This window comes from Coloeus monedula (assembly GCF_965178545.1).
Source record: "Coloeus monedula genome assembly, chromosome: 4".
Lineage (NCBI taxonomy): Eukaryota > Metazoa > Chordata > Aves > Passeriformes > Corvidae > Coloeus > Coloeus monedula.
The window spans coordinates 74507719-74525550 of NC_138784.1; the positions used below are offsets into that span (position 1 = coordinate 74507719).

At 45.6% G+C, this 17832-nt stretch overlaps 1 protein-coding gene across 2 annotated transcripts in view; it reads left to right on the forward strand.

The window, feature by feature from the left end:
* Positions 1-17832, forward strand: part of EXOC4 (exocyst complex component 4) — a 291482-nt gene that overhangs the window by 79272 nt on the left and 194378 nt on the right. For both annotated transcript variants that reach the window (XM_082281122.1, XM_082281123.1), the window contains exons 8-9: positions 1677-1822; positions 4734-4822. In XM_082281122.1, the coding sequence (XP_082137248.1) occupies positions 1677-1822; positions 4734-4822 (235 nt within the window). The remainder of the gene's footprint in view (positions 1-1676; positions 1823-4733; positions 4823-17832) is intronic.

Below are 17832 nucleotides of genomic sequence, written 5' to 3' on the forward strand. Positions count from 1 at the left end.
TAATCAACAGTTTTCTCTCATTTTCCCCCATCTATTGCATTTTCTGACTATCTTAGATCAAACCCAGCTCCTGGTTCTCTGTTTCACCTGTTACCCACAGGGATCATTCATTCTGCTCCCAACCCAACCATCTCTTGACTTATTGTAGTCCTGGATTTCACACTGCATATTCCCTACTCCTGGATATAAAGTGACACCGGAATCACAGAATCCATCATAAATAGGTTTCATCCATAATGGGAGAACAAATTGCTTAATGTTTTTCTTTTCTTTTTTTCAATTGATTAAGTTTGAGGGTTTAATTAGATTTTTGTGGTGATTTTCAGGTTGTTAATTGAAGTGGAGAAGATGAAATGCAAGTAGGTGAATACAAACGGGTTTGGTAAATTAGTGTCAAAAATTAGCACAGTGATTATTTTTACCAATAAACATGAATTTTCAAAGCCTGTGCTCAGGTAAAGTTTTAATTGAGACGGTTTCGGAATCAGATTTTCTGTGTGTTTGTATTAATATTTTTTTTCCAAGCCATCCCAAGTTGTTTCTAATGAGGGGCATGATTCCATTTGCCTGGCTATTTATTCCGGTGTCATTTGTTTCAACTTAGGCAGCACAGGAGTGATGGATTCTTTTCATTACATCCAGCTCTCTTTGATGGGCTTTGACTGGCTAATTATTCACATGGAGCACATTCCCAACAGCCTCGGAGTAGGGAAAAATTCCTGGAAATAAACAGTGACTTTTGGAATACGCTGACAAAAGTTCATTTTCGAGGGCTTTCTTTTCATCTTCAGACACAAGGAAATGAAAATGGAATCACTTGGAGTCTGGTTTTACTTCTTCACCTTAAATAGCATCAAACATTGGGCTGCAAGGGTTTCACAGGGGGGACCCTCATGTCACAAAGGGACCCCCCAGCCCCTCAGTGAGTGATTTGGGATTGGAAAATCAATCCTAAGCTCCACTGGCAGCTGTGGGAATTCATATTTTCAGTGATGAAAGAAGCCTGGTTGGGTTGGGAGCTATTAAAGGACAATTTTTGCAGCTTTCCCAGGGTATTTTCCATCATAAATGACCCCCAGCACATGCATGGATGTTTCCTATTTCTCCATATAAATATGTAGGAAGTATTCAAGCACATAAATGCATTTATAAACCAAGGTATTTTAACTGCACAGCTCACTATTGCAAACCTTTATGTTTTTAGGAGCATTTATTATGTTTATAATCAGTGTACAAAGCTCAGCCACCCACTCCCCGTGGCTGCCATGGATGGAATCACCGCAGGGAAGTTTTTGCAAGTTCCTTTTGGGACCATCAGGGGCTTGGAGCAGATTGAGTTGATCAAAAACCCCATCCCTGGAAGTGTCCAAGGCCAGCTTGGACAGGGCTTGGAGCAACCTGGTCTGATGCTCGTGGCAAGGGGTGGGACTGGATGATCTTGAAGATTCCTCCCAATCCAAACCATTCAGGGATTCTGAGGAATATAAAAGAAGCTTTTGCCAAATTAGAGCCGGTCCTCAGGAGCCCATTTTTTGAAAATAAAGCCGCTTTTCTGTCAGTTAGAATTTTTGTTTTACCAGTTTTCCATACAAAGAACCTCAAAGTCCCAGGCCTTCCAGGGACATGCTAATGGTGCTTTACCCCAGCTGCTGAGCTCTCTTCCTTCCTTCCTTCAGATGCTGCTGACCGAGTACCTGGACATGAAGAACACGCGCACGGCCTCGGAGCCCTCGGCCCAGCTCAGCTACGCCAGCTCCGGCCGCGAATTCGCCGCCTTCTTTGCCAAGAAGAAACCCCAGAGACCCAAAAACCCTCTCTTTAAGTAAGTGCTGGCGTTTTTAAGCTGTGCCTAAGCTGCCTTTGGTCCCTCAAGTGCTGCTAGTAATCACAGTTTCACAGTGTGAGAGGTGTGGAAGTTCCGGGATGGGGATTTAATGCCCGGAGCTGAAGATCTGTTACGGATTCAGTGCTGGGTTTTAGAGCTGAGCTCTTCCCAGGGCTCATTCCAGGACTGGGAATCCCATTACAGGAGTTGCTGCAGAGCATGGAGTGATCCATTATGCTTCTCTTTGTCCATGGTAAATTCAGGAGCTGTTAGAGGGAGCGATAAAGGGCACTGGACAAAGGGAATTAAGATAACTGTGTAATTACTGCATGGACTAAGCACTTAATCCTGTCACTAACTCCTTTAATTCAACAGTCAGGCTGCAAAGAATTAAGTGGTTGGGAGGAGAATGTAAGAGAGAAGATGAGAGAGGCTGGGTGGCCAAGGGAAGGATTTGGGAGAGCAAGTTCGTGCAGGGGCGAGGAGTTGCTGAGCAGCGCTGGTGGGAGAGGAGATTCACACCTGGATTTGGGGGAGCTGTGCTGGAATTTTTTTTTCTCCCACTGCCTACCTGTGCTGGCCGTTCTCTTGGGCCTCTTGAGGATTTTGGGGAGGAGCAAAAAGTGCTGTTTTGGCAGAGGTGCTCCTGGTGGATGTCCTCTGACACTACCTGAGATCCCAGTTAGAAATCCAGGTCTTCCACACCGCCTTGGCTCTCCCAGGATGAGCTCTCCTGTCACCTCCTGTTATTAGAGGTTGTGTTGCCTCCTTCTTCTGTCAACCCATGATTATTACCCCCCACCCTTTTCTTTAACTCTCCCATGGCTGTTTTGGGCTGAGACTCACACTTTGAATTCATTCCAAACTGCAGATTGGAGCAAAATAGGCCTGCTCATCCCATGTCTGTTCCTGGGTGTACAAGGACCCAAGTCTGGGGTTTGAGAACTAAGTTTGGGATTTTGAGGAATGAGGATGCTCTGGTTCACCTGGAGCAGAGTGAGGCTGGGGAGAGTTTGTCAGCAGAGAGGAGGTGGCTGTAATTGTTTCCAGGAAGGTGGGAGCAGCATCTCTCACCACTCCTGGTGCTGTCACTGAGCGGTGCCGTCACCGCAGTGACAGCAGCACTTACTGGGATCTCTTATTTGGTTATCTGGCTGCTGTCAGCTGTCACCATATCTATGGAAATCTCCCTTGAAATGGAATTTCTCAGCCCACTGAGGTTTGTACGTGTTTGATCGAGTGTTATTCTTGTCTCCCTTCCCATCTTCAGTGCTTTCCGTGCCAGGCTCTTTTCCCTGCCTTTCCATTAGCTCTGGCCAAATCAGAGGAGCTTTCCTCTTGTCACCACAATATCTGCATTTAATTCCTCAGGAGTCTCTTAGGACAGGGCTCCACCTCGTGTTTTGCTCACAGGAGGATGCAGGTGTTGGTGCTGTGTCCTGTGGTAGCTGTGAGCTCATTTAATTAATATTAAATATTTCTGAAAACTCCTCAGTTGTGTCCTGCTCTCTGGAAGTCAGTAGCTTGGTATTCAGAAGACACTTTGAACCCTTATTTCCTTATCTTTAAAGTGGGTATAACAAAAAAAAAATTAAAAATATTAATTTAGTTGCAATGTTAGCTTGAAAAAGGAAGCTTCAGTTGAAGGGTAATTTGGGAATTCGGATAATTCATGCCACCATAAACCTGGTTTTCTTCTCTTGCCAAAGGTAGCCAAGGGCATGCTCAGGTTGCCAGCTCAGATTTCCAAGATGGAAATCGGGAAATAAGACAGGAGTGAATTGTGCAAACAAATGTTGAACACCCAATAAATCAGTCCCAGACTTGGCTGTAATTCTGTGCAATTCTAAATAAAACAAAAATATTTTGAAAGCTTTGTGGGAGCATCAGCGTTGGGAAAGGAGCTACAAAGGGAGAGGAGTGAAGTGGGAATAGGAATGTGGGGAAGAGCAGCTCAAGGAGGTGGCAGAGGAAGGGAAGTAGGGGAAAAAAAACGGGATGGTTGTGGAAGAGAAGGGATGAGATGTGGGTTTGATGCCTGGAAAGACCTGTGGGATAATGCTGCACTCATTGTCTCACTGGGGCCAGAAGGGAGCACATGGTGAGCACAGAGCCAAGAATTTACAGCTCATTTAATTAAAGTCTGAAGGGTTTGTTGTATTTTGATAAATCATTATTAGTTCAGTTGCAATAACACCAACACTCCCAGTCCAAATTAAAGCAGAAAAGCCTCATTAATAGTAATAACCTCAACACTGGTGCCCAGGAAAGCTGTGGAATGCTTTCCCCTTGTCTGTGGCACGATGCTCATGTTCCCAGTGTCCCTCTGAGGCTGATTCCATCTTCCTTAGCTGTGGGATTGGGGAGGGAGTGAGGGGCATTACACCAAATCATCAACATCTTGAGGTCTTCTTGTGGCAGAAGTTTCCTTTCCAAGTCTGGTGTCCACTGAGGCTGTTGGAAGGTGCTTTGTCCCCACCACGAGCTCCCTTCTCCTGGTCCCCAGAGCCCATCCAGGCACTCCCAGGACTGGGTGTTTTTTGGGATGTGCCTGCCTGGAGCAGCAGCCATGGAGAATGTTCCCAGCACTGAGCTCAGGCAGGTTGGGCACGAGGCCCTTGGCCATGGGACACTTGTGGTCACAGGGACTTTGAGCTGTCCTGAGTCACTGAGGTGTCAGATCAGAGCCCAGTCTGGGGCTTTCTACTGTAATAGGCAAAAATCCTGTTGATGGGGCAGAAATAGTTGGAAAAATATTTGGATTGTGGACTATTAAAGCTGTACCATTAGACTGGTGTCTAACTTCCAGGAGAATAATATCTTTTCATTTTATATTGTTTGGAGCTGAGTGGTGCTCGCAGGAAGGATGCTTCCAGGGCTGGATTTATTTAATTCCTTTGAATTCCAGGTTTGAATCCTCATCCCATGCCATCAGCATGAGCGCCTACCTGCGGGAGCAGAGGAGGGAGCTGTACAGCAGGAGTGGGGAGCTGCAAGGTATGGAAAGGGATCCTGTGGTAATTGGGTAATTCCCTTCTGCAGGAGCTGGAATATCCTGTCCAGCCTCTGTCAGGTATTGATCTCTGCTCTAAACCTCTCCAGGTTTTAAACTCTTGTTTATTATGAGGTTGTGAAGGGTTTATCTTCATTCTCTCAGCATTTTCAGCTGGAGGTCAAGGTCTTAAAAAATGTTCTTAAAACAATGGGTGAAATACAGACAGCCTCACCTTGAGCACGGGGTTTGGATACTGGAGTAACGTTGGATATTTATCTGCAATTTATTTCCTTACCGTGATACTTACCCTGCACTGCTTTGGGAGCTGAGCTCAGGCAGCTCAAATTTGAAGCTGGATGGACTGAAGTGACCGATTTGTTGTGTTTTGTACATTTGAAGAGCTGCAGAGTGTTTGCAGATGGTGAATTTGGGGACTTGGGCTGCTCTTGCTGATTTATATTGCCTGTGGCAAGTGCTGCGTGTGCCCAGGGAAGTGTTTCCTGCTCCAAGCATGGCACCATTTCACCTGTTTTTCCTGAGTGATCCAGTGGTTTGGTTTGGCAGCAGAATCCAGGTAATATCCTAAGACTGTCCTGATCATGTCCAGCAGGATTAAATTCTTTTGTATCATCTATTCCAGTTTCTTCCCAGGCTAATCATAACATGAAAATAGTTTATGCTCTTCAGTATTACAGCAATGACCAAGGGTAGAATTTCTCCTGGAACTCTTGTCCGTGATAATTTTCAGCTGGCTTTTAATTGAGAATGTTTTATCATTTGCAAGAGAATTTCTGGATGACTTCATTTTCCCCTCCTCTTCCCATAACCTGTCTTCAGCGACAACTTAAACCCACAAGGGTGTGAAAAAAAGCCTTGAGAGACAGAGATTGTCCTGGTGACAGACTGATTCACTTGGGTGACTGTAGGGGTGATCTCAGCATGGATGATCAGGGCTGTAATGGTTCTGTGCTGAGTTCTGAGATCTTTTTGGGTGGACTGAGAAGGAAGAACCTGAGCTCCCGACGTGCTGAGGGTGACAGCTGCCCACACCCTGATCCCACAGCATGTGGGCATGAGGGGAAGTGGAGGTACCTGTCAGCTAAATTGGGATCTCACCTTCTACACACACCTGGGAGGTGTTGAGCTCACAGCTCTCTGCCTTTTGGCATTCAGGTTCTCACCTTCAAAAGTGTCACACACCCAGGACTGGCTGAGAGAAGTCACCAGGGTCAGTGGGATGTTGTTAAACTATTCAACCCCATTACCAGGTTTTATTCCAGGAGGATTTAAGTAGTTACTTCTCCACAGTTATGAGCTCTTTGTTACAAACTGGGACAAATGTGGGCTCAAAGCCAAGAATTTTGCAGCTGTTGAGAATTTTGAGCTTTGTGGGGCCATCAGGGAGCCTGCAGCACTTGCTCCAGAATTTCCTGTCCCTTTGGGATGAGTCCTGTTGCCTTCTATCATTCCCAGATGTCCATGTGGCTTTAAAAACAAGCAGAGAACAGAATTGACTCTCCATATCCGTGTCCTGCTCCAGGTACCTCATGGCTGAGATTTGGGGATTTTTGTGGTTATTGCTGTTACAACTGAGGGTTTTAAGGAGCTCCTGTGCTGGGTTTGGAGCTGGTTCAGAACCAGATTTCATGGAAGAGTGATTCCATGTGGATACAGGACAAATCTTGGGGGAGCATTTGGGATGAGGAGGACATTGGGAGCTGCTCAGGCTGCTCATTCCCCACGGGATGGGGAAGAACAAAGCCCAGGAGCTGACAAAGAAGTAAAGGACAGAACACAGGAGTTAGTGTGGAGAGGGCCACAGTCCTGCTGCCCTTTGCAGCTCAATTGGAAGAGCCTGGATGTGATGCAATAGGTGATAAAAAGTCAGTGTGGGCAGTCACTGGGGACAATAGATGAGATGACTTTGCTGAGGTTCTTTGCAGTTGAACCATCAAGAAAAGTTTCCCTTTGAACTTCACGTTAAAAATGCAGTAACCTCTGTCTCTATTATGAGCTGCTGCTCCCTTTTAGGTAGCTCATTAATCTTCCCGAATCCCAGACCACAGCAAGATCTGCATTTGGATTTTTATATATATATATATATATATATATATATATATATATATATAATTTTTTTTTATCCCTTTTAAAGAGAAATACAATTAATTGTTCAATCAGGTTCGTGGAAAGCAGGCATGTGACACTCTGTCTTCTGTGAACGCTGCACAATTTCTGTTCCCAACAGCCATATCCACAGGGATGATTTTTCAGTGGCAGCAGGGGGAGGGTGACTTGTTAGGGAATCTTTTTTCCTGAAAAGATCTTCAAAGAAACATATGCATGAAAAGAAAGGAATTTACAGAAGTTTGGCTCACGCTAACTTTTTGAAATAAGAATTTAATTTAAATAGCCTTAAAAACGTGTGAAGATCAGAGCGATGCTTTGTCATTAACCCCTTTGATTTGGACTGAAATAGTGCAGAGCACGAGGCTCACATTATCCCTCAGTGGGAGAAAGGGACCTGCTGCAAGTGATTTTAGAGCTGGAATTCTTCTGTCTTATTCCACTGAAATTGCAGGAGAAAGACTTTGGCCATGTGTTTTTCCCTTGAAGTTGGACACAGGAGTTCTCTGACAGCTGGCATTAAAAAAAACGTGGGGGCAGGTACATAACTGAAATATTTCCCTCTGGACTGGTACGGTCTGGGGAGAGCTGGGGGTGCTCACCTGGAGAGAAGAAGCTCCAGGGAGAGCTGAGAGCCCCTTGCAGGGCCTAAAGGGGCTCCAGGAGAGCTGCAGAGGGACTGGGGCCAAGGCCTGGAGGGACAGGAGGCAGGGAATGGCTTCCCAGTGCCAGAGGGCAGGGCTGGATGGGAGACTGGGAATTGGGAATTGCTGGCTGGGAGGGTGGGCAGGGGCTGGAATGGAATTCCCAGAGCAGCTGGGGCTGCCCCTGGATCCCTGGCAGTGGCCAAGGCCAGGCTGGACATTGGGGCTGGGAGCAGCCTGGGACGGTGGGAGGTGTCCCTGCCCATGGCAGGGGTGGGATGGGATGAGCTTTAAGGTCTCTTCCCACCCAAACTACTCTGGGATTCCAGGAACTTTCCAGGTTGCTCATCTCTGGCAAAGGATGACAAATGTGGCAATAAAACAAAGCTCTGCTATAACAACACAATAAATTATAGTGGATAATTTTTGGAAACTCCACAGACTTTTTTTTGCTTGCTGGGTGATAAATGGAAAGTCCTGAACACCCCTCTGATACAAATTTAAATTCGGGGAGTGGGTTTGTGTCACTCCCCACTCTGCTGCTCATCTCTTCTGCACCCAAGCCTGAAAAATTCCTTACCATAAGGTTTTAAGTAATTAAAGAAAATCAACGAGAAACTCTGCTAATTAAGATTGTGACGCCAAGAAACAGCATCAGAGGCGAACGGGATCTGATATGACAAGGGCACGATGTAAGGCCAGGTCCAGGGAAAATGCAGTTATTTGTAGGTGCCGTGTTCCATTTGGATTCACCGAAGGGCTGCCGGAGGGAGCCAGCTGTGCTCAGCAGTGACAGAAACCAATCCTGACATTTGGGGTAATGAAAATGCGGTTCAGCACCTCTCAGAGATGTGTATGATAATGTGTTGTCAGTCAGAGGTGGTGGGGAGGGGGAGAGGGAATGGGATTCGTGTCTGGTTAAAGGAGACGTTGTGACAAGTGGCCTGTGCTGGTTAAAAATACTCCTTAAGGAATGATGGGGAATAAACCAGAGGAAAAATCAGCTGAGGAGGGGGAGCTGATGTGATATCCTGAATTTCCTGTCACACCACTGCTTTTGTCTCCTCGTGATGTGCAGGATCACAGTTGGCTCTGAGTTTGGGCAGGGCTGGGGGAGAGGGAAGAGCAGGGGTTTGCCAGCTCTAATGCAGGTGGCTCTCCCAGCCCTTGGAATGCCATCCCTGATTTCCTCGGCGTGTGTTTGTCCCGGTGTAGCGGATTAGCGGCACGGCCTCTTCAAAGGCTGCCCAATCAAGGAGGGGTTATTAAAACCAGGCTGCTTTATGACTGAGAATTAATTAGAGCAGCATTTTCATGCAAAACATCCAATTTTTTGATTAGCAATGGAGCAGGGCCACAATTAACACTCTAGGAAGCTTAAATTTCCAGCGTTTTGATTCTCGGGAAATGGGATTATCAAACTGGGGTCAGGCCCTTGACAGCAAAAGGGGGATTATGTGTAAGAAAATCGTTTGTTTCTTGATTTTTCCTCGGAGATTGTTATTAAAGCTACAACAATTCAGAGGGAGATGCCTGAAAAAGGAGGCAGGAGGGTCCCTTTGCTTTGTCAGTGCAAAGAGCTCCTGGTGTTGGGGAGAGCACGTTTGGCATTTCATCTCCAGCAACAGGTTCCCATTGCTGGGTGGGGTCAGCCCTCCTTTTCCCATCCATGTGTGTTTGTTTTTTTCCTTTTTAACAATGTTTTTGATCCCTTTCAGGTGTCTAAATGTGCTCACTGCTGCTTATTAAAGGCTGACCTCAGCCAGCAGTCGGGTCTGTGAAAAAGGATCAGGGCATCTCCGTTAATCCTGGAGAACATTTTGGGGGGGTCAGATATCCCATTTCATTCCTGTCACTTCTCAGGGAGATGTGAGGTGTTCAAAGTCAGGCTTGGGCTGTGAAATCTCTGCTTTGTGTCAGGGACTGTGAGCAAGGTAAGGCAGGAGGAAGAATTTTGGTGTCAGGGAGATATTTGCTGCCAGGCCAGAGGGTGCCAGTGAGCACTGTGAGCATCACGATCATGGGATGGATTTGGGCTGGAAAGGACCTTAGAGACCATCCAGTTTCAACCCCATTTCCATGGGCAGGGACACCTTCCACTATCCCAGGCTGCTCCAAGCCCCAATGTCCAGCCTGGCCTTGGGCACTGCCAGGGATCCAGGGGCAGCCCCAGCTGCTCTGGGAATTCCATTCCAGCCCCTGCCCACCTCGGTCTTGACCTCAGGCTCCTCTTGCTTTAATCTTTAGCCCCTTGCACTGTTCTCACCTTAGAGCCCAAACACCCCTCAGGTGCCACATGGTCCTTTTGGAAAAGGAAAACCAAAAAATAGGGGCATGGAGGGGGTGTATTCCTGTAGAGGAACTTCTCAAATAGAGAGATGGAGAATCAATGCTGGCATCAGCTTTGAGTTCTGTCACCGGCTTGGATTCTCCATCCTCACAACTCTCCCACTACTGCCAAGCTTCCCTCCCCTATTGATACAGGGAAGCACATTCCTTATTTTATAAAACATCCCACAAATACCCCAGTTCTACTGATTTTGCTGGGAAGCTGCTCCAGCCAGGACTGGTTGGGTTGTGTTGTTACAGTTCTCAGCAGAGACTCCCAGGTTTTCTGGGACTCGCTGGGACTTGCTTGGTTGCAAAGCAATCCTTGATTTTCAAGGCACTTATTTGCAGCTTCTTTCCAGCTTTGAATCTGGATTACTGAAGCATTTGAGGGCTTTGTGTGGAATTTACAAAGACAACATGGAATTATCTTCTATTATGTAGATTAAAACAGAATAGGTGGAGAATATTTATGTATTTGAACTGTAATACCCTGTTTTATATCAATTACTGGAGTTTTTTCCAGAAGGAGTAGGCTTTTGGAGGTACAGAGCCATGGAATTTGTGCTTTTGTCTAAGCACCATAGCAAAGCATTTATTCAAAATGGGTTTGTTGTGGTGTTCAGGATCAGGAATCCCAGTTTGGTGTGAGCAGGTCTGGTTCCTCATGATCTGCTGTGCCTTGAGAAATATCCAGTGCTGCACTGGTGGAACTGGGCTGCAACAGCCTGGAAGAATGGAAGAAAGCTCCTCAGGATATTAAGTGGATGGTGCTGGAATTGCCTCCCGTAAACTTTTAATCCTCTGAAGCCAAAATCCTATTTTTGGGTGCTGGCTTTTCTTAGGACATTATTTATGCAGAGCTACTGCCTTGACTCCTTTAAGGAATGATTTTAGGTGGTTCCTGTGTTGGGTTTGGGGTTGTGGCAGGACATTCCCGTGTGCCTTTGGTATCCCAGGTTTAGATTCCTACACTTCCCTGCTGGTATTGCTAATGACAGTAATTAACCACCCTGGGAACTGGGGTTTGCAATTCCCAAGTGCTGAGCAGCACCTCAGAGTTAGGCTCTGAAATGAGGAATAAAACATCCATGGGAGTGCAGATCAGCTGGGTCAGGATTCAACCTGGGGGAAGTTGTTCAGTCAATCCTGATTTTTTGGGATCTTGAGTCACCAGACTGGCCAAAACTGCAATACATTTCCTTTATACATTTTTGGGAAGAGATTTATACTATATATATATATATTTTTTTTTTCTATATATATTCATTTTATATATATATACACAATATGTTTAGACTCTGATCCTTGTGGGTCCCTTCCAACTGAGGATATTCTATGATTCCACCTTCTTTCTAGACTGATTAATTGCTGTGATGGCATTGTATATATATTCTTTTTTCTTTTGTTTCTTCTGGCCTTTTAGATAGTGTAGAATCCTAGGATGCTCATGGATGTTTATGTTTTCTGTTGAAATCTTGCTGATATTTGAATTTTTCATCATGTTCTTCTTTTCATATTGAAGTTTTCCCACATCCATGGTTTTTGCTAGTCAAATTTCTTTGTTTTCACCAGCTTGCTTAGCAAGACCTTGATAAATACATTGCTGAAACATTCCTTTTCTTTCTCCCATTTGATGGAGTGTATAATCCTAATTAAAAAAACAGCCCAACACAATTATCTGTGGGGACTGAGCTGCTTTCTTGCCTCTTCTGCAAATTTTATACCTTTCAAGCTGCTACTTCTCCAGGAAGTAATTCCACATCACAGGGGATGGCAAATTCCAACAGAGACCTCCGGGGTGAGTGTGGAGGGAGCTGCTGCTGCTCTTGTACCTGTTCAGGGGGTAAAGAAGTGTTTAATCTCTGGCCCTGTCATTCTGCTGCCTCTAATCTGTGTTTGAAATCCCTTAAAAATGCGACGTCGTTGTTTTTCAAGGAGCATAACAAATGCACCCCAGACAGCTGGATTAGCATTTGGGGTTTCTCCCTCGCAGCCAAGAGGTTTTTATCTTAATAATGTTGAAATGGAACTTTATAGTGGTGGAGGAGTGGGCAGGCTTAGAGAACTCTGCTGTCAAGGAGGGCTAAAGCTGTTTAGGTGAGCATGAATTAACGTTTCCCTCGTCTTGTAAAGGTCAGCCTTTAATTGAGATTCACCACGCTCAGCCCAAAGCCCAGGTTCCAGGGCCCTCTCTCCGAAAAGGAGGCACAAATTGGCAGCATAATCTCATCAGAGGCTGAGGTTAGGTGGTAATAAATCACTCAATTCACAGAGAACGAGGCTGCCACGGAGCACAAAACGCGCCAGATGCTCCAAAGACTTCTGTGGCTTCGAGTTGGAATAACAGTTGGAGGATCTGTAGATGTCTTGGGTTTTTCCTAATAAGGAAGAACTGTTGGGGAGAAAATAATTTTTACCTAATTAAAGGATTAAAATGTTACACATTTGATTTTACGTTGGTTGTTATCCATTTTGTACACATAGGAATCGGAGGTGTCGTTCTCCTGTGTTTCCATTTGTGTATCATAGATCAGATATTACTGCCAAAAAAAAGGCAACAGCTTTCATATATCCATTATTGCCTGCCTTTTGTGAGGAGATAAATGTGTGCTGAGGAGGTGATTCTCTTCTGCAGGATGAAGATGTAACTTTAATCAATGAAGGGATGTGATTTAGGGGTCTGAAGATACAAAAGCTGACGGTTTCTCAAGGGCTCTGTGGGCCAAGTGCATAAATTGCTGTTGGAGTTTTTGTTTAATACATCATGGACAGCATTAGAATATTTTCTTATCAGAAGACAGAAATATGGATGTTTGCCAGGTGAGGAGAGTTTCCTAGCATAAGGTTTTGCATCCAGTAATATTGTGAGGAGATGGGCAGGGAAAAGGGTGTTTTTATGGAGGCTGGAGATGGAGAAAGGGAACGCCTGTGAGAGCCAGAGACTGGTTTGGGTTGGAAGGGACCTTAAAATCATCCAGTCCTAACCCCTGCCATGGGCAGGGACACCTCCCACCATCCCAGGCTGCTCCAAGCCCCAATGTCCAGCCTGGCCTTGGACACTTCCAGGGATCCAGGGGCAGCCACAGCTGCTCTGGGCACCCTGTGCCAGGGCCTCCCCACCCTCACAGGGAAGATTTTTTTTTCCCTGATAAAAGCACCAGAGCTTTGAATCCTCCTGTCCATGAGTTTTTAAATCTCTTACCTCCTGGATTTTTGTTGGTTTTGAAGCTTGAATGTAATTGCCCATTCCAGAGTGGGTGGCTCCCTGTGATGGTTTGGGATGGCAGCCTCATAATTCAAATTCTGTTCGAAGGTCCGTCAGGTGAAGTCATAGAAGGACAGGAAGTGCACGTTGAATCCATCTTTAAAGGAGCCCTTTTGGTGATTATTCCACTTTAACTGGCCTGAGAGGTGTGAACTGGGATGCATTAATGGGAAAATTTTGGAATGGACTCCCTAGCACTGGGAGAATGGAACCTTCCTCTCAAACTGTCCCTGAGTATCTCTCCAGCTGGATAATAATAGCGTGAGGAGTGGAGGCTCCATGGGGTGATCCTTGTGGTCAGCTTCCTTTGGGACTTGGCCTGGGTGAATCCACATCCTTCTCCAAAGGCTGGGGGGTCCCAGGCCTTAGAGATTATTTCTGAACCTTACAAATTTGGTGGTGGCTTTGCCCATCCTTTTGCTGTTTTTTCAGATCCCTGAGTGATCAGGGCTGGCCATCTGCTCCCAGAGGGATCTGGGTTGGCTGAAGCAGCAGGGAAGGTGCTTTGGAAGGGTTATTGTCTCCAAGTTAGCTGTCACCAGAAAATGTGATCTTGGGCAAAATGAGAGACATTTCGAGAGACATGCTTTGCCTCAGTTTCATGGAGCATTTTGGTGTGTTAGGACTTCTCAGGAGTCCCAGGACTGTTGCCCTGACACGGCTTCTCTTCTGTGGATGCTCCCTCTCTCCTCCTAAAACTATGAGACCCCTTTTTCCTTACGACAATGAGTCCCTTTTCATCAGTAGGTTCAGAGTTCCAGCAAATGTTTGATGCTGTCAGACAGTCCTTGGGTTTTGTGTCTCCATTGGTGACTGGGGTCACGTTAATTGGCTCATTTTGGGAGAGGAGTGCTCATGTGAAGCTTTCTCCCCAAGAATTCATTTGATTGCACACCAGACAGAGACTGGTCAACCTTTATAGTCATTAATGTGCCGTATTTGTGTGTCATTTCCTAAAGCAAAGAGGGCAGGGAGGGTGTTCTGTGTTCCAAGTGGTGCTTGCAGTTCCCCACATCCATGTGCCCACCAGGGCCTGCATTTAGATTCATGCTCTGGATATCGATTTCCCAAATTTTCCCGCTTCCCTTGCCAGTCTTTTGAGCCTTGCAGTCACCACAAAGGCGGAGAAGTTGTTGAAACCAGATTTTTCTGTGTTTTCTCCACATAAAAGTCGTGCAGCTGCCTGCAGGAGGTTGTTCCAAGTGTGCTGGAGAAAGCCAGACTGATTCTTTTTCCTCAAAACGTTGGGTGCAGCAAATCCTCGCTGCAGATCTCATTAGTGTTTTCATATCTCATTGTAATTACTTAATAATATAATACCAAAGCCTTGCTGCTCACTAGCAGGTTTTTTACATAATATCAAAAAATCCTGTAAGTGATTGGGGGCCTCGAGTACATCTGTGCTCCTCTTTTGGGATTTTAATTGCACTGATCATGCGGTTGTGTTTGACTTAATTGTCATCAGGAGTTATTGGACGAGCTCCCTCTAAGCCCTGCATTCACTGCACCTCAATGGCATCGAGGAATGTGGGAACAAATGGAACAAATGGCACTTCCTTTGTCTGCTTAATGAATGTGGAAGTGATTTCAAATGGCCTCTTCCCTCACGTGGCCCTTTCAGAGTGGGGGGTGTGTTGATATGATGTGGGAAAGCTGTAATTCCAGTAATAAGTGTTTTATAGCACTCAGGGCTGTGCCCTCAGCAAGGGGAGAAGCCAATTTGGCCTGACCCCAGGGTGAGGAGGGATGTGCCCAGTGGGTGGTTGCTCAGAAATCAGTGTTGGTGCCTTTTTAGCTGCCGTGGAAACGTGAGGATTTATCTGGAGTTGGCTTCAAGTTATTGGAACTGTAAGCAGCCAAAATTTAAAGAACTCTTAAGACTTTAAAGAGTTCAGGAGCTGTGATGGGAAATGGAATCACAGACTTGTTTAGGTTGGAAAAGCCCTCAGAGATCATGGAGTCCAGGTGTTCCCCCAGCACTGCCAGGGCCACCTGAAGGGGCTGGAGCAGCTCCGTGCCCAGGAGGGGCTGAGGGAGCTGGGGCTGTTCGGCCCCGGGAGGGGACACGGCTGAGGGGGCCTCGCCCACGGTCCCGATGTCCAAAGGGAGGCTGCCAAAGGACGGAGCGGGCTCTGCTCCGGGGGTGGCACCAGAGGGACGGGCAGGGAACGGTCCCAGGGAGCTCCCCCTGGACATGGGGCAGAACTTCTGCCCTGGGCAGTGCCCGAGCCCTGAGCAGAGACCAGAGAGGGGTGCAGTGTCCTCGCTGGGGATATTCCAGAGCCACCGGGACACTTCCCTGTGCCCTGTGCTCTGGGATGGCCCCGCTGGAGCAGGGAGTGGGACCAGGGGATTCCCTGGGATCCCTTCCAACCTCACCCATCCTGGAATTCCATCTCTGGAATAACAGGCTGTATTGTCCATGCATTGTTTCCATCTTTACTATTTTTCCATAAGAGTTAATTTGTAAGTGAAGCATTTTGATGCAGAAAACAAAAATAATTCACCACCACCAACTTCTTACATTATTCCCCTCTCCGACTTAAACCAACCTTTAGATATTCCTAAATGCAACTTTCACATTAGAATGTGGATTACAATGAATTCCTTGCAACCTTTACTTCCTAATTAGTTCCCCTGGAAGAGGGAAATGTTTGGAACATCATTAGTGGTAATGGCTGGGGCGTGTGTGTAAAGAGGAGATGATGCTTTGCAAGATACATTTCCATGTAAATATCTGACACTTAATTCACATCTCTTATCCCTAATTGAGGAGTTTGGTGGGGCTTTGGGTATTTCATGGATCTGGGAGAAAAAAAAGCTTCAACAGAAGCTTGTTTGATAAGTGAAGAAGCCAAATGTTTATTCAGAGGTGTGACAAGGAGCCCCTGTGAGCTCCTCTCACAAACACCTCAGGTCTCACTTGGGGTTTCAATGGACCAGCTTGGCATTATTCCATCAATCCCAAACTGGGCACTTCTCTCTGCTTTTCCATTGTCTCTGTCATTATATCCTGCCTTGCTGCTGGAATATTCTCCCAGAGCCTCTCTGGAATATGGACTAGAGTATTACAGAGAAAAGCCAGGGGTGGGTTTTATTCAAATATTTATAGCTCGTTATCCTTCTTGTTGCTTCAAGAACTCATTTCATTTATAGAAGTTTATGTAATTGATTTTACTGATTATTCCTTGATTTTTTAATCAAAGCCTGTGCTTTTTATCCAGAATTTTTGACTACTTCACACGTGTGTGTGTGAACTCTTCAGCTTCAGGCAACGGGGCTTTGTGTTTGTGCTGGCACGTGGATTTTGGGGTAGGCATACCCTGAGCCACTGGGCTGTGTGGAAATGCTCCTGTGCCACCTGTGCACCTCAGATCCACCTGATCTCCTGCAGCTGAAAAGTGTTTGTGTCTCTAAAGGCTTTATTTTTATGGCCACTTTTGTAACTGGAGGATCCAATTTAGGAATTCAACAAAAAGTTGCCTGCTGGAGCTTGGCCTTTACCTTTGGATGACAAAAGATGCTTTTCCTGTTTCAGGTGCTGCAACTACAAAGCAGAAAGGGGAGAATAACTTTATTTTGCCTTCTGTTGAGTGGTGATAAAGATCTGAAATACAGAGATAAGTCTGCTTGGGGCAGGAAAAAATACAGCATCTCTTGTCTGAGAGTTTGAGGAGCAAATGCCCTATTCCCATTCCCAGTTAAAAGATGCTACAAAAAGGGAGATGAAGGAGTTCCAGGGCTCAGAATTGTGTCCTTCTGTGCCTCTGCTTTGACTCCTTTGGAAAATTGGAGTCCTTGCATAGAAAACTTGGTGTTACAGTAAAAAATGATTTGTAGTAGTTTCAGCATCTGTCAGGAAGGACTGATTTTTGCTCACTCAAAGAATCGCCATCAAAAGTACCAGCCAAAAATGATACAGTTTGAATTGATAAAAATGGGAATTGACATTTAGGGTTTACTCTTGTACTCCATGGATGAAAGACCCAAAGGGAAATCGAGTTAGAATTGATTTAGAATGATTTACACAGAGACCAAAGATGCAAAAGGACAAGGGACACCCCCCCACTGGACAAAAGTTTAAGGGAATTAACAGTGTGGATCTCGTTGGGATGGATTTAACACACTGCCAGCAAATTCCTGAGGGTTTGCTGTGGATGAGGGATCTCTGCCATGGGTAAGGATGGTCTCAGATAAGGAATTTCAAGCCTTGAGGAACATCTCAAGGGGAGGTTGAAGCATTTGGAGTGTGGTAGATAAAGCTTCAACCTCCATCCAAGGTGCCATTTCTGACACCTCCCTTTTTACTTATTGACTATTCACATTCTCCTCAGCCAGAAGTGATTAAAACCAAGTTAATTGGAATATTATGTTCTCCTGGTTTAATAGTGCACTGTGAACCCTCTAATACAAGACGAAAGAAAGTAGATTTTAGTTGAAAATTTCTTTCATTTCTTTTGCATTTTTTAATTCCATGCTATAACACCACAATCCCCATCACCTTAAAAAACATCTGAAAATGTAATTAGTGTAATTTATCCAGGGGACACTGGGTTTACCATCTTTTCATTACTAAAAATTAGTCCCAGGCTGCCTTTCTGGCCTGGTTTAGTAAATGAATCTCATCTCTCAGTGCTACACAAAATCA